The sequence below is a fragment of the Anastrepha ludens genome, chromosome 2 (assembly GCF_028408465.1).
Source record: "Anastrepha ludens isolate Willacy chromosome 2, idAnaLude1.1, whole genome shotgun sequence".
Classification (NCBI taxonomy): domain Eukaryota; kingdom Metazoa; phylum Arthropoda; class Insecta; order Diptera; family Tephritidae; genus Anastrepha; species Anastrepha ludens.
The window spans coordinates 171,117,229-171,144,212 of NC_071498.1; the positions used below are offsets into that span (position 1 = coordinate 171,117,229).

At 40.2% G+C, this 26,984-nt stretch overlaps 1 protein-coding gene across 1 annotated transcript in view; it reads right to left on the reverse strand.

The window, feature by feature from the left end:
* Positions 1–5,261: 5,261 nt before the first annotated feature.
* The window catches only part of LOC128855858 (limbic system-associated membrane protein), a 122,652-nt gene continuing 100,929 nt past the window's right edge, over positions 5,262–26,984 (reverse strand). The window contains exons 8-9 of the mRNA XM_054091070.1: positions 12,374–12,547; positions 5,262–10,457 (exon numbers count right to left, since the gene is read on the reverse strand). Coding sequence (XP_053947045.1) covers positions 10,221–10,457; positions 12,374–12,547 — 411 coding nt within the window. The 3' untranslated portion in view covers positions 5,262–10,220. The remainder of the gene's footprint in view (positions 10,458–12,373; positions 12,548–26,984) is intronic.

Consider the following 26,984-nt stretch of genomic DNA (forward strand, 5'->3'; position numbering starts at 1 on the left):
CTGAAAACGAACTAAGGACTATGATTTGAGGGCATGTACCTGGAATGTCCGGTCCCTTAATGGGCGCCTCTGCCCCAAAAGATGCGATGGACGGGGCAAGGCAAGAAAACCATAGGACCTTGCGACGTCTACTACAGCTGCCATGTAAAGGAGCGCAAATTCGGTGTGAGATTTGTTGTGGGAGAGAGACTTCGCCGCCAAGTACTGTCGTTCACTCCGGTGGACGAGCGTCTCGCAATAATACGCATCAAAGCACAGTTTTCCAACATCCGCTCATTTGCGCCCACGTCCCGAAAGAGAAGAACGAGAAGATTCTTTTGGTGCTTGGTGATTTCAGCGCCAGGGTGGGAAAGGAGGGAATTTTTGGTCCCACAGTCGGAAAATTCAGCCTGCACAACGAAACATCCGGTAACGGACAGAGGCTGATCGATTTCGCCGGGGCCCAAAACATGGTAGTCTGCAGCATCAGATTCCAGCACAAAAAGATCCACCAAGTTACCTGGCGGTCCCCTGATCGAAAAACGCGAAACCAGATCGATTACGTTGTAATAGATGGCAGACACGCTTCTAGTGTATTAGATGTACGTACGATCCGAGGACCTATACGATCGACTCGGAGCATTACCTCGTTGCAGCCAAACTGCGCACACGCCTCTGTGCAGCAAAAAACGTGCATCTACCTACGCAAAGAATGTTCGACATCGAAAAGCTGCAGTCACAACAGACAGCCAGAACCGCCACTCGACTCTCACTCCTGCTCTCAGAGAGTACTGGCCAACAAACAGGCATGCACGAGCAATGGGGCAACGAAAAAACAGTTGGTAGGACGAGGAATGTCATGTTGCCACCAAAAGAAAAGATGCTGCCTATAGAGTCACGCTGCGATCGGGCGCAACGCGAGCCAAGTGGGATCGCTACAGAGAGCTAAGAAAGGAAGAGAGACGTATTATCCGACAGAAGAAACGAGACGCCGAAATACGTGAGTGGGTTGACCTTGAGATGCTGGCCTATAAGAACAACGCCAGAAAATTCTACCAGAAAGTTCGGCGGCTTACAGAAGGCTTCAAGACCGGGACATTTTCCTGTAAGAGCAAAGACGGCGATCTGGGGCTGACATCCAGAGCATTCTTGAATTATGGAGGTAACACTTCTCGAACCTATTAAATAGTGACAGCTTCGCATGTCACAGAGAATGTGAAGATCCTGATACCCCAATCGTCGACGACGGAATTGTCGTTCTGTTACCCGACAATGACGAGGTGAGAACAGCGATAACGCGTCCAAAGCCGCGGGCCCCGACGAACTGCCGGCTGAGCTATTCAAACATGGCGGCGAGGAGCTGGTAAGGTGTATACATCAGCTTCTATACAAAACATGATAGGATGAAAGCATGCCTGCCGATTGGAACTTAAGTGTGCTCTGCCCAATCCATAAGAAGGGCGATCCTGCAATCTGTGCCAATTACCGCGGGATTAGTCTTCTAAATATCGCCTATAGGGTTCTAGCGAGGGTATTGTGTGAAAGGCTGACGCCCACCGTCAACCAACTGATTGGACCTAATCAGTTGGCTTTAGACCTGGAATGTCTATCATCGACCAAATATTCCCAATAAGCCAAATATTGGAAAATACCCATGAAAGGAGAATCGACACACACCATCTTTTCGTCGACTTCAAAGCTGCATTCGACAGTACGGAAAGGAGTTACCTGTATGCCGCGATGTCTGAATTTGGTATCCCCGCAAAACTAATACGGCTATGTAAGATGACGTTGCTCAACACCAGCAGCGCCGTCAGAATTGGGAAGGACCTCTCCGAACCGTTTGATACCAAACGAGGTTTCAGACAGGGTGACTCACTGTCGTGTGACTTCTTTAACCTGATGTTGGAGAGCATCGCACGAGCCGCAGAGCTTAATCGCTCAGGCACAATTTTTTATAAGAGCGTACAATTGTTGGCGTATGCCGATGATATTGACATCACCGGCCTTAACAACCGCGCTGTTAGTTCTGCCTTCTCCGAACTGGATAAAGAGGCAAAGCGAATGGGTCTGGTGGTGAACGAGGACAAAACAAAGTACCTTCTGTCATCAAACAAACAGTCGGCGCACTCGCGTATCGGCACCCACTCACTGTTGACAGTTATGATTTCGAGGTTGTAAAGCACTTCGTATAATTAGGAACCAGCATTAACACCTTGAAATCCAACGTGGAATATCTCTTGCCAACAAGTGCTACTTTGGAATGAATAGACAACTGAGTAGTAAAGTCCTCTCTCGACGAACAAAACTAACACTCTACAAGGCTCTCATCATGCCCGTCCTAACGTATGGCGCAGAAGCGTGGACGATGACAACATCCGATGAAGCGACGCTTGGAGTGTTTGAGAGAAAGATTCTGCGCAAGATTTTTGAACCATTGCACGTTGGCAGCGGCGAATATCACAGCTCGTGTGAGCTTTACGACGACATAGACATAGCGCAGCGAATAAAGATCCAGCGGCTACGTTGGCTGAGTCATGTCGTCCGAATGGATACAAACGCTTTGGCTCTGAAAGTATTCGATGCGGTACCAGCTGGTTATAGCAGAGGAAAAGGAAGACATCCTCTCCATTGGAAAGATCAGGTGGAGAAGGTCTCGGCCTCACTTGGTGTGTCCAACTGGCACCGGTTGGCACGAGAAAGAAAGGACTGGCATGCCATCAACAAAAAGGAGAAACGTACTGAAGTCCGAGAGATTTGCCGAATTGCTGACGCAGCCCGTTGATCGATAATACAAAGAACGGAATGGAGAGACCATTTTCGAAGAATGCCCAGCAGTATAAGTATAAATGGGCTTAGACGTCAAAATAAATAACCTTCGATGCCAGAGACGATCACCAAAAAGATGAAATGAATGTTGAATCTCAAAGTCAGTTGAGAACTAAGTGCAAACGCTAGTTGAGGATATGCTTATATGTGGCTATAATTTTTTGAAACCATTATTTTTCTGTTTGCTCTTTTTCAGATAAGACATGGAGGACTACAACTTAACTCAAGAAATGAAGAGGTATGCAATTATCGTCGCTATATGCACAAATCACACCAATTTGGAAATCTCTAGCTTCCTTAAGTGCGCCCTTTCATTCGATCGTAAGGTTCGCCGTGAATTGAAAGCATCAGGTGGCGATGCAGGATCTGTAGCAAAACGCCAAAAATACGGGAAACATTCTGATTGTGTGCGGTCTGCAGAATTTATTCAACAAGTTCAAGCGATCATTGGTGAGAATCCTCAAAAATCAATGGGAGCCCTCGCAATGGAGCTTACTGCTTGTGAGGGTCTTCTCCATCGAATTGCCCATGAAGATCTCCGGTAGAAATCCCACCTTATGCGCAGCTGACAAATCAAAAGACTAGGCGCACAAATGACCAGAACCACAGATGACTGTGTTCCAATCCTACAGAGGTTCTTGTTGTTATGCACCCAAAGTTTGTAGCCACTGTTAAGGTTTTCGGTATTGTAATGAACAAAAGACATGCCACCACACCTCCTTACTCAAAGACTTCGAGTGACTTTTTCTGCATATATCGAAATTCTATAGGCTGTAATGAAACCTTAGATTGATAAAGTACGCAGTGACAGTCCATACGTCTTTCAGCAAGACTGCACCTCCATATAAAGCGATAGCGACACAGGATTGAATGGATGAAAATTTCTGTGACCACACAACACCGAACTTATGGCCGCCTAACTCCCTAGATCTCAATCCCCTGGATTGCTACGTGTGAGGCTTGGCTGGGTGGGTAACCAATAAGCATCCTCATAACACCATTCCGTCTCTGAATAAAGGATAAAGAATGCAATCACCTCAAAATAACTATAAATCCTGAATTGTAGAAGGAGATAACAGACTGCACGCAAAGTGAGCAGAATGTAATGGCTCTCCTACAACCACAAACAAACTTCAAGTTGAATAAATATGAAGCGAAGGGATGCCTGCTGACTCGCGCCAGTGGCAACTGGGTTCCCGTTTTTTCTGGTTCATGCCGAATACCAGATGAAATTTATCAGCTGCACTGGCTAGTTCAGCGTAGAGATAAACAGCATTGAGTGCGCCACAAATCCAACACCTGCTGTTTTTCGCAAAAAGCGCGAATATTTTTTGTTTGCCAGACGTGTTGACTCCTCTCGAAAGTTGCGTATTCACCGCTGCTTAGGGGAGTTTATTTTTAGTGCAGCTTATTTTTAGTGAAGTTTATTTATTTTTAGTGTGAATTAAAAGTCAATTAGTTACATGAAAAAATAAAAATGTGAAAAAATTAGGTACCATATAATATTAGATGCATTTTTTTTCATTTGGGTTAACTGCCACATAGAAATTTTTTTTATGCTTTGAAATTTTTTTCTTAAAAAAACAAAAACAAAAATTAATAAAAGATAACAATAAAGCATTAATTGTGAATAATGCGTGCATTTAATCGCGTTTTTTTTTTTGCTGTTCAGTTACTATTGTAGTTTTTTCAACTTTTTACCCGGTGCACTCATTTCTATGCATAATTCATTTATAATACAAATTTTACTAATTTTTTGTTTGCATCTTTGGTCTCTTTACTTTGTGTATGTCTATATTTTCTATTTGAATTTGCTTTCAGTAAAAGCTAAAATTGTATTTCTATTTTTATAAATTTTTTTTAATTTTTTATTTTTTTTTTAGCCCATTTTGCTATTATTCACTTTATTTGCAGGCATTTGTTGCAATCTTTTATGTGCAGTTTAATCAAAGTTGATTTAATTTTTATTTTTTAATCGTTTATAATTTTTTTTGCATTTATTTATTTTTATTTTGCACCCAAGCAAAAACACACACCACGCAGCAGCAATTTTTTCTTTTTTTTGCAACCATTTCGTGGTTTTTTATTCAAATTTTCTCTTGGCTATTCGACGAAATTCACATTAAATAATTTATATTTTTATTTGTGGCCCTTTGTGTACTATTAATGGGTATGTTGAGTTTTTTGTTGCTTTTTATTTATTTATTTTTTTTTTTGCTTTCTATTTACTCATTTCAATTTTATCTCATTTTTGTGTTAATCACTTAAAACATAGCCGCAATATTCTATACAATAACACATTAATAATTATGAGCGTGAATGGCTTAAAATGTGCCACTGTATGTATGTTTGCATGTATGTATGTATATATGTATAGGTAGACAACATTATCTCTATGTGTTTGTTTTTGTTTTGTTTCCATTAAACTATTTTTTCGGTGTTTTAAAACGGTATTTACATTTTGCTTTTTTTTCTTCGAAATAAAATTCTAGCCTTATTTTACAAGTATTTTTTTTTTTTGTTTTTCTTTTTTAACTGTTCGTTATATTTGCGTTTACAAGCGAGAATTTACATTTTTAATAAAATTTTGCTTTGGTGGTTCTCTCTTTTTTTTTCGGTTTTCCTGTTTTTTGTTTAGTTTTTTTTTTTTTTGATTTGCTCAAATGCAGCAAATATTCTAATTTTATTTCACTAATTTAAGTGGTGTTCTTTGAATCGTAAAAAGTCGGTGCAAGTGAGTTCGCTGAAATGCGAAAATTCAAATTCCCATTTCTATTTTTTCATAATTCTCAGTTGTCTTGCATTTGTGAATTAATTTTTAGACTTCAATTTATTTACAAGCTTCTACTATCTAATTATTTACTAGAAATTAACATTCATTATTTACAAGTTAATTTGCGTAGCCGCGCGTGTGAAGAATCGCGTTGCGAATTAGTAATTTTCGCCACTTCATTTTGTGAGCTCAAATTGTCATTTACTTTGCCACGCAAAGGCTGTGTGGCTTTATTACAAAAGTGCAGTGTGAATGTTAATCGAGGAAGAACACTAAATTTTTTTTAAGAAACAAAAATTATATACATTACACCAGTGCCGGACAAAACGTAGTTGATGCTATTCATCAGAAAATATAAACCTCCACCCTTTCGACTTCCCAAATTAAAGAACTATGTTCGCCCGCCTCATCGGAAGTTAGGTATCTTCGAGTGATACTTGACCCCAAGCTACACTGGAAGCTGCACAGCGAAAATCGAGTTAAGAAGGCCAATATAGCCTCGGCAAAAAATGGGGTCTCAAGCCATGTAACGTACTCTGGATGTTCAACTTAGTGGCTCTGCCAATTTTGAAATATGGCTGCCGAGTTTGGTCAGTAGCTCTTCGAAAGATCTATAATACCACCAAATTAGAGAGAGTGCAGCGACCTGCATGTATTGGTATCACTGGGGCGTGTAGAACATGCCGCTCTTTGAGTCATTTAAACTTGAATTTGAAGATTTGAATTTTGATTTGAGATTTGGTGGCTCCTAAAACACTCAGGCTAAAGAGCCCATTGTACTTAAAGCTCTGGAAAGGGGGTACATAGTCAAGGAGGGAGGGAGAAAAGTATCAGAGAAAGAGATAGGAAAGAATAGAGACAGAGATAGAGATAGTTAGTCCTATGAGAATTTCCCAGATTCTTTGGCAAATCTGTAAATACCCTCCAGTTTTAGAGAACGAATATTACTCATTCTCATGACATCGGAACCCAAAACTCGTAGCCGTGCTCTAGCAAAGGCAGGACACTCACAGAGAAAGTGCTCAGTGCTATCCGCCTCCTCGAAGCATGACAGGCACATCAGGTACTCAATGATTCCAATGCAGGTCATATGCTGACCCCATGGATTGTGTCCTGTAATGATACCGACCATCAACTGAACGTCTTTCCTTCTAAGTTTCAGTAGAAAGTTTGACAGTTTTCTGTTTGGACTTGTCACAAAACACTCTCGTTGACCTTCAATTTCAATCCATTGCTGCTCAGACCGCTATTAAGTTGAAGCAGAGGGCAATCTGGAGGCAACTTCCTGTAGGAGATAGCAGCATCTTGAAGCAGATCTCCTCTTCCGTCTCTGTTCTTTGCGCTGATCTCTCCATCCGCAAACTGGGTTTTGAGGGTTGTGCTAGAGTTATCTTTCCGAGCAGACAAGACTGGAAAGATTGGAGAGTCGGCACGGACATAGGTACCTCTGTTTTCACTGACGGATCCAAGATGGAATCTGGAGTGGGAGCGGGGGTTTTCTCTAAATCAGCCAGCATTTCGAACTACTTTAAACTGCCGGCGAACAGCGTTTTTCAGGCAGAGATTTTCGCAACCCTGCAAGCATGATGCTTCGGGATCGATCAAGGCCCTGTCGTCGCCATATTGCAGCTCTCTTCTAGTTAACTCCTGTAAGGAGGAACTCAAACGTCTCGAACGTGCAGGAAACATTCCCCTTATCTGGGTTCCTGGGCACAGGAATAAAGAGGGAAATGAAATTGCTGATGAGCTTGCCAGGAAAGGGTCGACAGAAACGGTTTCAGTTGTCCTCTTCTCAGACATCGGTGTCCCTTTAGCCGTCGTTAAAGGGAAACTACACAATTTCTTTGCCAAAAAAGCGCAAGGCAGAGGTCTGTCTCATCGGCCTCAATACGATAGAAACAGTAGGCTTAAAGTGATGGGGATTCTTCGTCATTGAATTTCCAAACTCGAAGCTGTGTTTGCCGGTCACTGGACGATCGGAACAAAAGTGGAAAAACTATGGTTACTATTTAACCCCTATTGCAGAAGCTGTGGGGATCCTGCAGATAAAGAGACTGTTGAGCCCATTCTCTGCAAATGTCCGGCTCTGGCGCCTAGGCGGTTGAGACTGAGATGTGGGGATGGCCTGAGGAAATTCTCCAGCCTAGATCCCTTTTATCTATTCCACTACATCAGCAGGCGTGGATGGTTGTATATGATTTTCTGTTCTCTAAATTTTCTCGTAGGTAGTGGTCCACATTAAATATATTATAGTATCAAAACGGCACGTAGTTGATGTGTACCTGTGCTACTCTGGCCATCTAACTTAACTGCATACCTTCACCAGTGCCGGGAGTTTCTCTACCGGAAGGAAATAGGAAATCGCCTACCAAGAATTTTTAAAAAAATTTTACATTTCTAAAATATGAAGATCCAAATGCTGGAAAAAGATTTTTCTAATAGCCGTCGCCTCTCGGTAGGTAAGGCCACATTGCGTATTGTAGTTGAAACACTGTTCCTCCCACAAGATGTTCTTTGAGTCCTCGATTTGCGGAAAGGTTTTGCTTAGGCGACCAAAATATGTAGTTAACAGACAAAGACGAGCTCCTGATGATCACTAAACGGATCCTCCGTCTTCGCTCGAATCAGGTTTGAGGTCTTTGGCACTGATGTGTTAAGAAGCGACCATGGCTCCTTGGCTCCTTGGCACCGCAAGATCTACTCAGATTTCTTCCGAGATCGGGTAGATTTAAAGAAAATTAAAAGGGAATCCAAGTGTAGTGCAATGGACTTACAAAAAAAAAAGAAAAACGTCCAGTCAGAGCGATAAAGAAACCTTGTAAGGTTGTTTGTGCCGGCCAGTTCTTTTAGGTTTTCAAAAAGCGGTTTGCCAAGGGTTAACATCCATGCCTTCCATAGGGCAGGGCCTGCACAGAGGAAGTGAAAGATAGTTTCCTTCTGCTGCGACTGATTACAACTACGACAGTATAAATAAATTGTAAGGAATGCCCATTTTGGCTGTCTGCACTCCAATGGACCAGAAGTTGGTTATCACTGCCCTTAAAGGTGGTAAGGCTTACTCTCAAAGAGATAAGGCTACATCTGCTTTGTTCCACCAGTTTAGGCGAACCGCAGCGATATGACACTTAAAAGATATAGATATAGCCCTTATCTGCGCTTAGCAGTATTTAAGCTCCTTTCCTTTTTGAAGGCGCACAGATTTTTCAATTCAAGGTCTATAAGAATTTATACCTGCTCCAACACCACAATCCATTTCTGAACCATCTTATGGCTTAAAGATACTTACTAGTATCGTTTAAGTACCATCCGGATCCAGCACCCATTTCATTCGTGGACCCATCGTTAAAGAAAATATTGGTCAAATTTCTTTGGAATCAGAGCCATAAATCGGAATTAGTTCAACAAGAATCATGAACTACGGATCAGTGATTGCGTATGCAATTTACATAAAGAGCAACGGTCCAGAACCGCAAAGTGTTTCGAGTGTGACGAGCCCGAACAGAAAACTGTCGAACCTCCTTCTAAAACTTGGTAGAAAAAGTGCGTGGTTGATGGTCGATATTATTAGAGGACACAACCCATGTGGTCAGCATATCATCAGCATGGGAATCATTGAGGACCCGATGTGCTAATCTTGCTTAGAGGTTAGCACTGATCACTTTCTCTCTCAGTGTCTTGCCTTTGCTAGAGAGAGCAAGGCTATGAATTTTGGGTTTTGATATTATGAGAATGAATAAAATTCCTTCTCTCAGACTGGAGGATACGATTCAGATTTGCTTACGAATCTGGAAAACTCTCACAGGACTAGAGTCTGAAAAAAATTTTTTTATTTCTATTTTCAGAAATTTAAAACACATTCGCTGTGACTAAAATCGCCCGTTCAGCCGAACTACGTTGGCCAGTATCAAATAACTTTCCACTTTTGCACACTCTGTTTCAGTTTAAATGACATTTTTGAACCCACGCGCGTCTAACTACAGGTAGACATAAATTTTCACTAAATTTACATACACATACATTGAAACTCTGAATGCTCAGTTTTATACAAGCATTTCTCATCAAATATTTGCCTTTCGTTTATTTGAAAATACATACACACATTTGTTGTTTTTGACTTCACTGCGTCTCACTTTTCCGGCAGCCGTTCACTTTGCTCTGCTTTCTTCGGCTAAGCCTCTCTCTCTTTCTTGTATGTAGGTATACGAGTATTCTAATACAAAAATAAATGCGCAGCAAATTATTTGATTACTCGTGTAATTTTTCTGCTTCTTCGTTTTTGCTCGTAAATTAAAACGTAATTGCGGTTTTAAACTTAATTCCTTCCAAAGCCTTTTGCTTATGGCGAATTTTGGTACATTAATTTTTTTTTTTTTTTGTATTTTTAATCCATTATAAATTTAATTTTTCTTTCACTTAGCTTCCTACATTTAATTTAAAATTTTTTTTCTTCATCTTTCTTCTTCTTCTTCATCATCTCTCTACTACATCCTTTGCTTATCACTGGAATTGAAAATAAATAATCAACAAAAGCATCGAATTACATTTCTTACGTTAAAATCAATTTGCCGCCTCGAACTCGTCCACTCTCGTCCACTCGTCCACGCATTCTCGCTCACTTCCTAGCGCGCGCTTACTTCGTTTATCCCACGTTAAGGGCACTTTGTCGCTGCTGCTGTCGATGCTGGAGAAAGCAACTCGCTGCGATGGTTAAGAGCGCACACCATGCAACGGTGCGACTGTGCGTGTGCGGTGGCAATTGCGTGCTGCCGGTGGCGGCAGAGTTGCTGCGCGACTTGGAGCTGGCCACCACTTCGGCGTCTTCCGGCGGTATGTCCATGGTATTGCTGGCGACGATAAATTGAAAGATATCGCTGACCTGCAATCACAAAGTAGAAAAACGGGAGAGTGTGAGTACGAATGCAATAATTAATTGCTGCTGTAAGAAATCAAGTGAACAGAGATTGAGCATAGATGGGAGCGAGCATACGGGTGACATGAAGAAGGAGCACTGGCGGGGAAATAAAACGAAAAAAAAAAAAAAAAAACAGAAGGAGTGGAAATGGTATGTGAAATGGTAACTGAGATTTGTAGCATTGCGCTGTGAAGGACCCGCTGCGTGCATGCGTGCGTGCGTGCGTGCGTGCGTACGTGGGGGGTCAGAGATTGAGATAAAGTGTTTCGGTGAAGTTTACGATGTGCGCAAATAAAATTTATGCCACGACAGCAGCTGTGTGATAAGGCAATTCAAGGCAAATGGTTTGGTAAAGAGTACTGCCTGTGGAAGTGAGTTCTAAGCGATTTCTGTTTTGCGAAATTTGCAAGAATAATTTGTTTACCAATTTCTATGGTCGCTTTCAAATCTAATTATTTAACTAGGAATATTTTGATACTTCAAGTCTAGGCATATATATTTCGATATGCCTAACTGAAATGGAGCGTAATGCCGCCAAGACTTACACCGAAATATTGGTCCAGTAAAATAAAAAGTTCGGATATTTTTTTTTTTTTTTTTTTTTCAAACAAAAATGTCGACCATTTTTCGACGGCCAGATTAATTATTAAAGAACTAATCGATTTATATAAAAGAGGCCCCATTCATTCGACATTTTTTCACCAGTTTGAACGCAACTTCATAATTTTGCGCTGAAAATCTGATTCCTTGTCTCTTTTGTAAGAAAACTTGATCAGTCTCCCTTGAGGCCAGTTTTGTGTCATTGAGAAACTTTTTCAAATATTTTAAAAGGGAATAATCGCTTGATTAAAGGTATTTAATATACAGTGAATGCATTGAAACTTTCCATACAAGCTCTCAGACCTTCTGGCCCATCGTTAAGATGTGAAAGAGCGAGGGCCCTGTATTGACGGAACAGAAAACTCTACTTTTTCGCTAATTACCGCCTTGATAATGGGCGTTCATCGGCTTTAATTAGGTAATTTTTTAACAGTAAATGTAGATACAGGTAAAGTTGCAGCAACAATGGGAGTTCACTGTGTCTAAATACTCGTATTCTAGTATTTTTCTCTTGCCGAGAGCAGCTTTCTATGGTAACTGGCCCCGAATTCGATGTTGGAGGATTCAAATTTTTTTCCGAACATATTTGTCAGAAAATTTCAGCTAGACTTACTGAAAACACAAAAGCTGTTAATATAGGCGTTTACACACAACTGACAGAAATACTTGCCCACCCATGCAGAACGTTATATTATATCACACAGGGCAACAATTTTAGGGACATTGTTTAGGGGCGGGATGATTTAAACTCAGAATAAAAGATTTAAACCCATACAGTAAACCCTCCAAATCTTTTTGCATTCTCAGTTCGATTTGTTTTTTTTGCCATGTTAAATTTTGCAATTTGTTGGCTGAGTGGTAAAAAGGGTTAAAATTCATATCGGAGTGAAATATAAAGTTTGGGTATTTGTAGTCAAATTTCAAGTCAAATTTCATCAGGAACATTGTTTTAGAATATTTTAACCCATTAGCGCTCTTACAAAAGGGTCGTTTAGACACCTATTATGGAATGTATAAAAGGAAGGTATTTGCGAGTTTGTTAGAGGGTTGAAATGTACTAGAAAGGACATAAACAGTCTCAAAATGACTCTTCGATAAGAAGGTCGCATAGAACTATCGGATGAAAAATAAAATAAGCGAATAGAAAAAACAATTAGAACCAACATATCTAAAAAAAACTGAAAAAATTAAAAAAATTCGTTAATATATTGTACAATAAAAAAAAGTTTGAACACAGGTGTACATATGGACTTACGTATGTGTAACTAGTAGGTACTCACCTCATTCCAGCCGTAGCGATTTTTCGCCTGCACTATCGCCTCATAGTAAGCGCCAGGGTGCAGATTCTTTATGGTATACGACATAATGTGTGTGAGTGGCTCCGATGCGGGACGATGCTCGGGTGTTAGTATGAAGTCGTGCCACCTGCCGGGCTGCTGGAATGTGTCATTCATCTGCAAAGATAGAAAAAATGCGTACACCGTTAAGAGTGCGTGGTGTGAAAGGCTTAATTTAATTTATTGCGAATATTTCTGAAATAAGATGAAAAATTTATTTATTTTACCGAAATACGTGGAGGACCATATAAATCATCGAAATATTTGCACATGAATGTGTAGATGCGAATATTCGTATTATAATTGATGGCCATATTTCACAGTTCAAGAGTGTAGAGAATCACTTGCTTTTATTACTTTTAGTTGGAAGCCAAATGAAGTATATTTTTTTATGACATGAAGCTAAACAAATCAAATGGATTTTGCAAAGATGCCTACAAGGTCAAATATATACAGGAATATACCTATGAAATGAGACTTTTTTCGATTTCAAACATTTATTAACAAAAACTGGTTACAAATTTAATCTTCAAAATAATAGCCATCGCTAGCGACACATTTTTCCCATCCCTCAGGCAACTTGTGGATGCCGCGCCAAAGAAAATTGGCTGACTTTGGCCGCAAACCAATCATCGCGCCATTTTTTGGCTTCTCCGTGAGAATTAAAGCGCTGCTCGGAAAGTGCGAGGTCCATCGATGCAAACAAATGATAACCGGAAGCGTCCAAGCCTGGTGAGTAAGCCGCATGCACCAGCGGTTCACAATCGTACGCCTCCACCACGTCTCAATTCCCGGGTCGCTCTTGTTTGATGTGACGGTGTATTGTCATCAAGAAAAATTACTTTGTGACGCCGATCGGCATATTCTGGCTGATTTCGGTGTATAGCGCTGTTAAAATCGGCCAATTGTCGTTGGTAGCGTGCACCGTCAACTGTTTCACCTGGTTTTAATAGCTCGTACCAAATCATACCTCGCTGATCCCAGAAAACCCACAGCATTGCCTTGCGGCCAAAGCGATTTGGTTTGGCTGTTGTTTTTGGCTTGTGGCCGGGCGCACCATACGGTCGTTTACGCTTGGGATTGGAGGAATATACCCATTTTTCATTACCCGTAACGATTCAATGCAAAAAAGACTTCCTTTTGAACCGGGAGAGCAGCATTTCCCAAGTGGTTTTTCGGTTCTCTTGCTGCCTTTCAGTCAGTTCATGTGGAACCCATCTTCCGACCTTTAAAATCATGCCCATGTCTTTCAAACGTTTAGAAATGGTGTTTTGGGTCACTCCCAACTGCTCTGCCATCATTTCTTGCGTTTGACCATCATCTTCATCCAACAATGCTTGCCATTCGGCCTCCTCAAACTTTTTCGGTGGCCGGCCACGGTCCTCGTTCTCCACGCTAAAATCACCACTTCGGAATTTTTCAAACCACCTGAAGCACTGTGCTTTACTTAGAGCATGTCCACCATAAGCTTCTACATATAAGCATTTGATGAGCTTGAGAAGCGTTTTTCTTCAATTGATAACAGAAAATCAACGATGTCCGCAAATCGTAGTTTGAAGGCACGAAATTTTTAGAGCGACAAAAATGCATTGTTGTATGAAACGTAACAAACAATGAGCTGAATATTGTTGACAGATGACAGGCGAAAAAACAAGACATTTGGGAAGGTTTAAAAATACTCCTAGCGACATCTATGGACTAATGGCTGAAAGTCTCATTTCATAGGTTTATATATTAGCATATTCATGAAAAAAAGTATATATATATATATTAGGGCGGGTCGATTTAAAAATCGCTCATTGCTCTGTGAAATTCGTATTCTAGGAATCAAAATAAGAAACTTTGCCGAAGGAACCATACCTCTAAACGAATTCTGATGTCCCCCAATTTGGGTCGAACGAAAAATCCCACTTTGACTCATTTAACCCATTTAAAGTGCTCCAATCGAGTCCAAATGTATGACCGACCCCCACTAACTTTAGACGGCTGATTCACCCATGCCAGTGGCACACCCCCTGGAACTCCCCTGGGGGGTGCCCCATACAATCATTTCAAAATATCACCATTTTTGGCCTTTACATGAGAAAAGAAACTAAAAAGTTCGACCCAAATTGGGGGACATCAGAATTCGTATAGTTCCTTCGGCAAAGTTTCTTATTTTGATCCCTAGAATATGATTTTCACAGAGCAATGGGCGATTTTTTTGCCTCCCCACAAATCGACCCGGCCTATATATAATATATATAACAGGTGCGTACACCCTTATTTGGGTGTTTGGCCGAGCTCTTCCTCTTATTTGTGGCGCGCGTTTTGATATTGGAGGGACCACAAATGGAGCGACCTTCACTTTCAAACCGACTTCGAACGGCAGATACCCTTTATGAAGAGCTTTTTCATGGCAGGGATACACTCGGGGCTTGTCATTGTCTGCCGAGGGGCGACCGCTATTAGAAAAAGTTGTTCTTCATTTTGTTGCTTCACCGAGATTTGAACTTAGGTTCGCTCTCTGAATTCCGAATGGCAATTACGCACCAACCCATTCAGCTACGGCGGCCGCCTCTGAATGAACTCCTCCATGATAAAAAAAATTGTTTTTTTAATTTAAACACGAAGTAGTTACTTCTTTATTGGGTTTAAATGGGTTAAAATGTTCCTAATAAAGAAATAATTATTTACAACTGGCGCGTACACCCTTGTTTGGGTGTTTGGCCAAGCTCCTCCTCCTCCTATTTGTGGCATGCGACTTTTCATTTCATCGCCTACTGTAATAACAGTCACCAATGCGATAAGGTTAGAGAGGTTTTTAAGATCTTAGTTATTAATTACCTTACTTTGTAACAGTATTTTCCTCATAAACAAATAAATAAACAAATAAATAAGCATATAAATAATAATGATATCCCATGGGCCAGTACCAAACTAAGCCAGGGGCTAATTGCAAATAAAATAAAATATTTTTTTGCGGGATTTCTCCTGAAAATCTGGTAACTAATATAAAATGTTAATATCCCTTAGTCAACAGACACTCATGCTTCAGCGATGAAAATAAATCAGTAATTTACAAGTAAATTTGTCAGTCAATAACAAAATTGTGTTGAATAACAAAATTCGCCATCAGCTGCGGTTGACCTGAGCCAAAGGTCTAGCAAGAAACGTCTCCCATCACCTGCAAGAACCAGTGAATGAGGACATATTTGCAGAGTTTGTTTATAAGTAGATATCTGTGTTGTTCAAAAAAGTGACCATAAATATATTTTCAGGTTATTTATTGATAAATTTTCCATTTTGCCGCTTCTGCTTATGAACTGCAATTTTTAAAGCGACGCAAGGTCAAAAGTGCACAAACTAACAGATTTCCCAAAAAAACAAAACCAAAATTTTTTTTTATATACAAAGATTTTGTCTTTTGCTTACTGAGATTTGTCTCTTGCTTCGTATCTTCTCTTTGCTGTCTCAGTGTTTGAGTGATGGATAATGTTTTGGTGTTAACGAAAGCCTACTTGCAGGAACAGCTTCCTTTGAATTGGAAGGAAGGAATTTCTTTTGCTCTCACATTCTGAAAAATTCGTTAATATTGGCTTTTGTAAGTGCATGACCAATTGGAGATATGTTTGCTAGATAGCGTATTTTTTTTTATAGCTATAGCGGCCGCCGTAGCCGAATGGGTTGGTGCTTAACTACCATTCGGAATTCCGAGCGAACGTAAGTTCAAATCTTGGTGAAGCAACAAAATGAAGAAAAAGTTTTTTCTAATAGCTGTTGCCCCTCGGCAGACAATGACAAGCCCCGAGTGTATTTCTGCCATGAAAAAGCTCTAAAGCGTATCTGCAGTTCGGAGTCGGTTTGAAAGTGAAGGTCGCTCCATTTGTGGTCCCTCCAACATCAAAACGCGCGCCACAAATAAGAGGAAGAGCTCGGCCAAACACCCATAAAGGGTGTACGTACCAATTATATATATGGGGCATTCTTCGCCAACCGGACACCCCCATCTGCCCAGAACAGTTTTTATAAAAAAAAATTTTTCCCTATGCCGAAATAAAAGCTTATGTCATATACTTTAATTTGTCATGTGGCACTTTTTAAATATTCAAGATGGACGACGAATATTGACATGATGCTCGGGGGTTTCTGGGTTCGCTGCTGAATATAAATATTGAAGGAAATTGCTGAAATTGGAATTTTTTTTTCATAATACAGGATTTTTTTCACAGTAAAACTTTTTTTTCTTCTGGAGAATTGGAAAATCGTTTAATAATCACTTCCTTTTTGTTTGAGACTTGGAAGGAATGGCTTTTTAGTATTTCTGGTACTGGTGCTGCAGACTCGAATCTTTTGTTAAGCTTCCAACATATTTGTCAATATTCGTCGTCCATCTTGAATATTTAAAAAGTGCCACATGACAAATTAAAGTACATGACATAAGCTTTTATTTCGGCATAGGGAAAAATTTTTTTTATAAAAACTGTTTTGGGCAGATGGGGGTGTCCTCATGCCCATGAACCCAATCTAATAATAATGCGTTGAAGCTCCCGACCTTCGTAAAGAAGGTTCAGATTGTCATTTACCATTTTTGAGGGGTCGTTGTTGATAGGAAGGCTTTCAAAGCCGACTAACTATCGGAAAATATGTAAATGTGGGTTTCTTTCATTGGGTAACTGGCCCAACTGGGTGAGAAAATCTCCGAAGCTCAAAAAGAATGAAACATTGAACTCGATAAAGTGAAAATAATGGCCTCATGATTTTGAAAAATTGAATGTTAAATGATCAAATTATAATAAAAAAAGCCATTTCGATGGATAAAATTTAAACGCAGTGCTGGACTGTTACAATTTTTTTTTTTTTTTGTTTTTTATGTCTACCAACCCGGTCAAATGTATGTCTCTATACAAATGCACAACAATTTAAGACTTAAATTTGAAGTGAACATCGGTTGATTTATTTTTATCGCTTGTGACCTTAACAATTTGATGCGTTATTAAAAAATACTAACAATCAGTGGAGGGATGGAGAAATATTTTTAAAAATTTCTTTGATTTCATTCGCTGACGCATAAATGCCGCAGGCGTCTGCCACCGATGGAAACGCACACAATCACGCACATAGCGTTGAATATTGCGCTCGAGCATTAATGAAGTATGTGATTAAAATTGTATTAAAAAAGCGCCTATAAACTTAAATGCAAACAAACACACTCGCACACAGACACACGGGCGCGTACATGAAATGAGATTCTCATTTGAACGTAAGTACTTTTGGGCCACAAACATACAAACTTGCAGGCATACACACATACATACATATATACATATACACATATACACAATACATACATGCACACATAACTGAAGGGTGGTTAAATTTTAAGGGCCGATCTTGAATGTGAACCGCACCTACATGTCAAGCTTTCTTCTACATTTCATTTGACACTTTTCAATTTCAGACTAACTCAATTTGAACCATGGAAAGATACACAATCTAGCAATGCGCTAAAGTTATTCAGGTTCATTATGAAAACGGGCGTTCAAATCAAAATGCATATCGCGCACTTCGTGATTTTTTCGGTTAATTTAATCGTCCAAATGTGCGTATAATCGGAAAAATTGTGCAAAAGTTTGAGCAACCCGGGTCTGTGGGAGATGTGAAAACACCAGTGCATGCTCGTACAGCTCGTACTGCAGAAAATATTGCTGCTGTTCGCGATAGTGTGGTTGAAGAGCCGTCCACCTCAACTCGTCGTCGTGCCCAACAATTGCACCTCTCACGCTCGTCGTTGATGAACATTACGCATAAAGACTTGCGTTTACACGCTCACAAGGTGCAATTGACTCAAGAACTAAATCCTCTTGACCATTTCAAGCGTCGTTGATGGTCAGAATGGTGGCAGGAAATGGCAACAGTGAATGACCAATTTTCGAAGAAAATCATCCTCAGTGATGAGGCACATTTTCACGTCAGTGGATTCGTCAATAAGCAGAACTGCCGCTTGCCGCATTTGGGCGGATGACAATCCAGGAGTGATTGCCGAAAAACTAATGCACCCCCCCACAAAGAGTGATTATTTGGTGCGGCTTATGGGCCGGCGGCATCATTGGGCCGTATTTTTTCCAAAATGTGGCCGGTCAGGCAGTTACTGTGAATAGTGTTCGCTATCGTGAGATGGTAACGAACTTTTTATGACCCGAATTGGAAGATATGGATGTGGACGATATGTGGCTTCAACAGGATGGTGCCACTTGTCACACAGCTAACGAAACAATGGCTCTTTTGCGCGAAAAAATTGATCGCCGAATAATTTCACGTCGCGGCGATGTCAATTGTCCGCCAAGATTATGTGATTTGACACCGTTGGACTTCTTTCTTTGGGATTATTTGAAAGAAAAGGTGTACATCGATAAGCCAGCAACAATTCAAGAGCTAAAGGATGAGATAATTCGGCACATTAACGGCATAGAACCTCAATTATGTTTCAGCGTCATCGAAAATTTGGACCATCGGATAGAGGTGTGCCGCCGAGGCCGTGGCGGCTATTTGGCCGATATTTTGTTCCATGCGTAATTGAGCTATACCAATATTATCATAGTAAAGAAAAATGGCAAACATTGCCTAAAAAAATTTTATTTTATTTAAAATCAACATCGGCCCTTGAAACTTAGCCACCCTTGAGATAAGGAACTATTTGCATATGGTGGTCTTTGGATTTGTGCTGACGAGGCCGCGGCAGCCATTTGGCCGATATTTTGCTCTATAAGTAATTGAGCCATACCGGTATTATCATAGTAAGGAGAAATTACAATAATTTCCTAAAAAAATTGTATTTTATTCAAAATCAACACCGGCCCTTGAAACTTAGCCACCCTTTACATACGCGCAATATGTCAACATTGCAATGGCAAATGAGGTTTTACGCAGTAGGCGAAAATTATGCCCGCAAAGCGCATACCTATGCAGATATGTGTGTGTGTGAAGCTCTGTATGTGTGAGCAGAAACACCTGCATGCTGTTATATCATTAAAATATAATGCTTACAATTGTAAAAACATGCATAAAATATGGAAGAAAAAAAATAAAAATAAAAAATTATGCAGGATGTTTGGTGGTAGCGCGCGACGCTTTTTGCTGCGCCGAAAAGAAAATTAATAATAAGAAAAAAATGCAAAGAAACAAAATTTAATGAGATTTTCTTTTCACAAACTGTGGCCGCACACTTAAGTGTCGTTTGAGGCAAGCAGATGTGCCTATACATACATACACACATACATACATATGTGCGTGTGTTAATATCTACTTGAGAGTTATTAAACACAGATAAATGCGATGTGTGGCAGTGCTTACGGTTGAGCAACTGATTGATAAGAAAATAAAAATGAATGAAACCCACATCCAGTCAATCTGCGTTGTATGCGCTGCTTCTGTAAGACTCGTAGCCATCTTTTAATGTTGCACAGCGAAATATGAATTCCCCATCTCTCAAGTTCTCATTTGCAAATATCAGTCTCATTGAGTTGCTATTGCAAAGTACCAGCGATTTACTAAATTACATTTTACATAAATTGATAATTATCGACAAACAGTTTGCTTCTGTTGATTTCCAAGTACCACAACAGCTACTTGAATAATTCGGCTTCATTAGTTCATGTAAATCGAGTTCGATTTCTTTCAGAATTTAATGAGAATTCGCTAATGATTTTGTCTCATTTTTTTCCGATTGAGTGCAATATTTTCCATAATGAGATTTGTGAAAACACGTCGTCAATGGCGAGTGAGTGGTAACTTTTTAGCACAGATAATTAATGATACTTAAGACTCTCATTTTCCCCCGAATGGAATGTAAAACATTTAATCAAGCAAACGGATATTAATCACCTCTTCTGAAAATATGTTAATTTGTGAAATTGCAATCGTGGTTTAATTATTTTATTAAGGGTTACCTTGTTCACGTATGAGGTGCAGTAAGCCCTGCTAATGAACAGATACTCAATAACACTGAACAGCAAAGAGTAGGTTTTTGGAAATAAAAACAGTCCGATGACGGAATATCATTAAGGGATTAGGGGTAGTCAGAGGACCGAAAAAATTATGATTTTCAATCATTTTTTTTACTAGTCAGTTGCTTTATTTAACAAAAATAAAAACATAGCATTAATACATCATTTTTCGACTTGACTTGAGGAAAATTTAAAAAAAAAAAACATTAATAATTGTAAAAGTTATCGCTGTTTGTGTGGAGCCCATTTCTCCAAAAGTCCCTTGCGGTGATCATCACAAGTCCTTGGAGATTCATTTAAAATCAATCGGGCAAGAGAAACTAGTTTTATTAATAGATAATCTTGTGCCTGATCGTAGCCATTTTTTGAAGTGAAACTTCTTAGGAGTCGTTGGACGAGCGAGAATGGAGAGTAAAATTTCAAGGCCATGCAACGTTTTGGTCAGAGAGAGCTATACCTTATACCAGCAATGAAATGAGACTTTCAGCTATTAGTCCATAGATGTCGCTAGAAGTATTTTTAAACCTTCCCAAATGCCTTGTTTTTTCGTCTGTCATCTGTCAACAATATTGAGTTCATTGTTTGTTACGTTTCATACAACAATGCATTTTTGTCGCTCTTTAAACTGCCGAATTTCGTGCCTTCAAACTACGATTTGCGGACATCGTTGATTTTATGTTATCAATTGAAGAAAAACGCTTCTCAAGCCCATCAAATGCTTATGGAAGCTTATGGTGGACCTGCTCTAAGTAGAGCACAGTGCTTCAGGTGGTTTGAAAAATTCCGAAGTGGTGATTTAAGCGTGGAGAACGAGGACCGTGGCCGGCCACCAAAAAAGTTTGAGGACGCCGAATTGCAAGCATTGTTGGATGAAGATGATGGTTAAACGCAAGAAATGATGGCAGAGCAGTTGGGAGTGACCCAAAAAACCATTTCCAAACATTTGAAAGACATGGGCATGATTTTAAAGGTCGGAAGATGGGTGCCGCACGAACTGACTGAAAGGCAGCAAGAGAACCGAAAAACCACTTGTGAAATGCTACTCTCCCGGTTCAAAAGGAAGTCATTTTTGTATTGAATCGTTACAGGTGATGAAAAATGGGTGTATTTCTCCAATCTCAAGCGTAAACGGTCGTATAGTTCGCCCGGCCACAAGCCAAAAACAATGGCCATACGAAATCGCTTCGGCCGCAGGCAATGCTGTGTGTTTTCTGGAATAAGCGTGGTATGATTTGGTGCGAGCTATTAAAACCAGGTGAAACAGTTGACGGTGCAAGCTACCAACGACAATTGGTCGATTTGAACAGCGCTATACACCCAGAATATGCCGATCGGCGTCACAAAGTAGCTTTTCTTGATGACAATGCACCGCCACATCGAACAAGAGCGACCAGGGAATTGGTGGAGACGTACGATTGGGAACCGCTGGTGCATGCGGCTTACTCACCAGATTTGGCGCCTTCCGATTATCATTTGTTTGCATCGATGGGCCGCGCACTTTCCGAGCAGCGCTTTAATTCTCACGGAGAAGCCAAAAAATGGCGCGATGATTGGTTTGCGGCCAAAGTCAGCCAATTTTCTTTGGCGCGGCATCCACAAGTTGCCTGAGAGATGGTATATATCTTAAATACATTTTAGACTATTTTTCCTGAGTTTTTTCTTGTGGTTGCTAATTTCTAGTGAGTAATAACACGGCCTACTTTTTGGCGCTTGCTTGTTGGTGCAAACTTGTAGGAAATATATTTTTGGTACATACTGTTTGGCGTTATATTTCCTTGATGCCTACGGTTTGGGGCATTTATTGGTCCCAATTCTTTTGGCGTTTTTTTTTTTTTTTGGTGCCTACTTTTTGGCGCTTACTTCCGTTTCCTGGCTAGTGCTTGTGCTATCTATTCCGGCATCGGATTTATTGGTATTGCCATGCGGTAATTTGTGCCGTTGCTGTGGTCCTGGAATCGCTGCTTTTGTGCGGGTGATAAACGCTCGGAGTAGTGCGCGTTGTTGCCACGGTTTGTGTCCGGCGTTTACCTACACCGGTCAACCCTTCTCCGTTTTTTGTAAATTTTGTCTATTTGTATTCTCTGCAAATGTTGTGCATTTATTTAGATGTATATTCTTTCTCTCCCTCTCTCTCTCTCTCTCTCTCATTCTCTCTCTAAGGTCTCTCCCTCTTTCTTTGTCTGCCTTGAAAGTTTCGCTTTTGTTGTGTGTACTACGCTACACGCACTTTTTTTTCAAAAATAACAATATGGTGGCCTCAGTAAATTTTTTAGAATTTTCGAGAATAAAAGAAAAAAAATTAAGTCTTAAAAAAAAATCTAAATTTTTGAAAGAAAACCTTCGATCAGTCACGAGTTTTTATGTTTTTCAAAAGCAGTATAAATTTTATTGAAATCTATATTACCAAACGGTTTTTAAGTTACAGTGATCACCAGTTCAAAAAGCATAGTTTTGAGAAAAACGCATTTAAAATTAAACTAAAAGCTCTGGAGCGCCCGAGCGCCCTTTTTAAATTATCGAGTAACTCGAAAAGTATTTATTGGATTAATTTCCAATTTTTTACACAATATTTTTAAGATATTATACTTTACAAAAATGCAAAAACAAAATCAAATTTTTGGAAAATTCTGACAACCTCTAATCACTTTAAGAGAGCTGTTCGCGCCCCTCTTTATAATTCATCGACGCCGCCCCTGTACTTCCAATTGTCGTTACAGCTATTAAATTTACATTCACACTCTCTCATCACTGCAGTTGTTGTTGTCGTCGCTAACGTCGCTATTGTCTTCGCTGGAGCTCCCGTTTACTTACTTTCACTACTTCGCACCTTTCGTTATGCATTGTTTTTGCCCAATAAATTACAGCATTAGAATAAGTTTGTCGAACTATTTTCGCTCATTGTATTTTTGTCCTGCTATTTCAGAAAATCATACGATATGTGACCTTCATATTGTAACAGGTAAAATAGCAGGACCTTTCCAATATAACATAAGCGTCTCGGCTTATGCATAGATTTAATTTAGTAATAAGAATCATTCTATTGTCATAGCTCAAGAAATAAACGTCGGTAAATTTTTAAGCGCTTGTTTTTTTGATAACTTAAAATCGTGAAAAAAGCTTCACGATTCACCAAGAGCAACAAAATGAAATCTGTCCGACTGCGGTTTAAGTTTTAATTTTGATAAGTTTTTATGACACTATTCGACATAAAATTAGTTTAGCCGCAATTTATATTAACGAGCATTTCGATCAAAAAGTTCCCGGAACAACCGCCAAGTGGCATTCGAAGTCGACGGTTGTCAATGGTTCACACTCTATGTTCCAAATTGAAGGAGTTGAAGGATCACTGTTGTTATTAACATTCTTATCAAAATTGTATCGCTATTGCTTGACATTTGTTACATTACGACGTCTTCAGCAAATCTACTTCTGCACGCGTTTTCGATTTTTTTCAGTTTTAAAAAATGAACTTGAATTTGAATCAACGAGTTTCTAATAAAAATGGATTCAATGGTGTGTAAATCTTAGAAGTGTTGAGAAACTATTTCATTATTTATACTATAAAAAAGCTGTTTACGGCTGACATGAATGCTTCAGAAGAAATCTTGAATTCATCGAGAATGATGAATGGTCCACTTAATGGCAGACCGTCGGTATCGAAAACTCCTGAAAACATCAATTCAGTGAAACAAAGTTGATCAATACACGCAAACTAACTATCAGAGTGCAGATAGAGGACTTCGACGTTGTTTACGGATCCATTCAGAACACTGTAGCACATGATTTGAGTTTGCGCCGTGTTGCTTTAAAGTTGATCCCAAAGAACCTGAATTTCATGCAAAAAAGTAACTGCTTTGACAACGCGAAAGACTTGATTTCCAAGGCTGAATCCGATCCCACATTCATCGATCGCATCACTACTGGGGACGAGACCTGGATTAGTGAGTAGGACACGCAATCCAGATATCAGGCGAGTGAGTGGAGAGCTCCAACTGAACTAAGACAAAAAGCAAACAACGTCCTTTTCAGTCAAAAAAGAAATCGATACTTGCGGCTTTTATAGATTACACAATATTGTACACTACTAATTTTTGCCAGAAGGTCAGACAGTTAATCAGGACTCTTCTTTTTCTTGCTTAGCGCAATAACTGCTTAGGCGATTTTTTCCGAGTTTAACAAGTCGCGGAAGAGGAAGTCGTTTCTTTCTTGTGCTAACCGGCGCCAGTTACAAAAACCGAGTGAAACCAAGTCTTTCTCCACCTGATCACCAGTTGACCGAGCCAACGAAGCCACTTAATCTTTATTCGCTGCGCCATGTCTATGTCGCAGTAAGACCCATACAGCTCATTGCCCCATCGCCTGCGATACTCGCCGTTGCCAACGTGCATAAGTCGTTTACGGGAAGCAATTCGCCAAAACAAAAAAGGATTTGTGGGAAACAAATTCGTGCATTTTACGCCATGAGAACGCACCGTCGCACAATGCCTTAGTAACCGTGAATTTTTATCCAAGAACGAAACAAAGACCCATCCAAGAGCCATCGATTTCACTCGATATCGTTCTCTGCGATTTTTTTCTATTTGATCGAAAGGAAATTATTGAAAAATTCCAAGACGGAAGCAACTAAGTTCAACTAAGTCAATAGATGCCGCCAGCAGTATGTGCTAGTCAATTCTAACATAACCTAAACGTCATAAACCAAGCTTAGCCACATGGTAAACCAACTGCTTCGACAGAATAGTGCTTTTGTTTTGATATCATAGACTTTTGGTTTTTGAAAATATCTGATTTTGTGCCGAATAATCGTCATTTGCGGGAAATGTTGATTTTCCTCTTTCATGCGAAAAAAACGGTGGCTCAAGCGCATCGAGAGCTACAAAAAGGTTATGGAGATGCTGTTTTAAGTGAAGCAACGTGTCGAAATCTGTTCCGACGCTTCAAAGATGGTGATTTTAATGTTGACGACCGTCCGCGTGAAGGAAGACCAGACACCTTCGAAGACGCTGAATTGGAGGCATTGCTCATTGAGGATCCGTGTCAAATGCAAGAAGAGCTTGCTTCAGTATTAGGCGCTACCCGCCAATCCATTTCCAAGCGCTTCCATGCTTTGGGAATGATTTAGAAACAGGGGACTTGGGTTCCTTATGAGTTAAAATCAAGGGATGTTGACGCCTGTGAATAACTGCTCCAGCGGCAGAAAAGCGAAAAGGAAAGGTTTTCTTCATCGCTTTGTGATGGGTGATAAAAATGGATTCATTACAGCAATCCAAAGAAAAGAAAGTCATGGGGACTGCCCGGTCATGCTTCTACGTCGCCGCCTCGGCCGAATATTCACGCTGTGAAGGTTATGATATGTGTTTGGTGGGACCAAGTTAGTGTTATTTATTATGTACTGTTAAAACCAAGCGAAACCAGCACTGGGGATCGACTTCAACTGCTCCGATTGAGCACTGATCGAGAGGCGGCCACAATACGCGGAGAGGCACGAAAAAGTGATTCTACAGCAGAACAATGCTCGGCCTCACGTTGCCAAACCCGTTAAAACCTACCTGGAAACACTGAAATGGGAAATCCTACTCCGCCCGCCATATTCTCCAATTCTCCAGATATTCCGCGATCCGATTATCACTGGTCGATGGCGCATGGTCTACCTGACCAGCAGTTTCATTCATATGAAGACATCAAAAAATGGCTTGATCCGTGGATAGCCGCAAAAGATGGACAGATTTACCGTGACGGTATATGAGATCTACCAGAAAGATGGGAAAAAGTAGTAGCCAGCTATGAACAATACTTTCAATGATACATTGTGGCTATGCCACAGGACAGATGGTCACGGTATTCCTTACGGAAGTCTATGCCATCTTGAATGTGGCGTACTGGCTAATTGAGAAAAAGTGGCGGGGCAACAGTATTGGCATTTGTAGTGACAGTCAAGTTCCACTGAAAGCCCTTGCGTGGGTTAGCTCTTTGAAGTTAATCGGTGAATGTAAGCCAAAACTGAACGGTGTTGCAAAACACAACAAAGTTAGTCTTATTTGTGTGCCTGGACATTGTGGTATTACAGGGAACGAGTTAGCTGATAAATTGGCAAATGAAGACTCTGCAAGTATGCCACTAAGCCCTGAACCATTTCTAGATGTCAATTCCGCATCGATTCAACTATGGATTGACGACTTCATGAGGCCTACCCACAGACGTTGTTGGTCTAAGTTGAACTCGTGCAGAGTAGCCAAGTGCTTTGTGAAAGAACGAAACAGGAAAATAGCTACATTTCTCCTAAAAATCAGCAGGAAGGACCTGAGAGTACTGGTGGGTATAACCACAGGGCACAACGTTTGTAGTCAGCATATGGCTGCCATGGGGGTCGTCGACAGATATGACTATCCTGTCTTGAGGATGGCGACACAGCAGAGCATTTTCCCTGTAGCTGTCCTGCATTTTCTAGAATCAGACTTAGGATATTGGGTTGCAATGCACTGAGTATGGACAAAGTTCATACTCTTCCTCTACCGGATCTCTTAAAATTTATCAATGAATCCAAGAGATTTGCGGAAGAGTGACCTCAA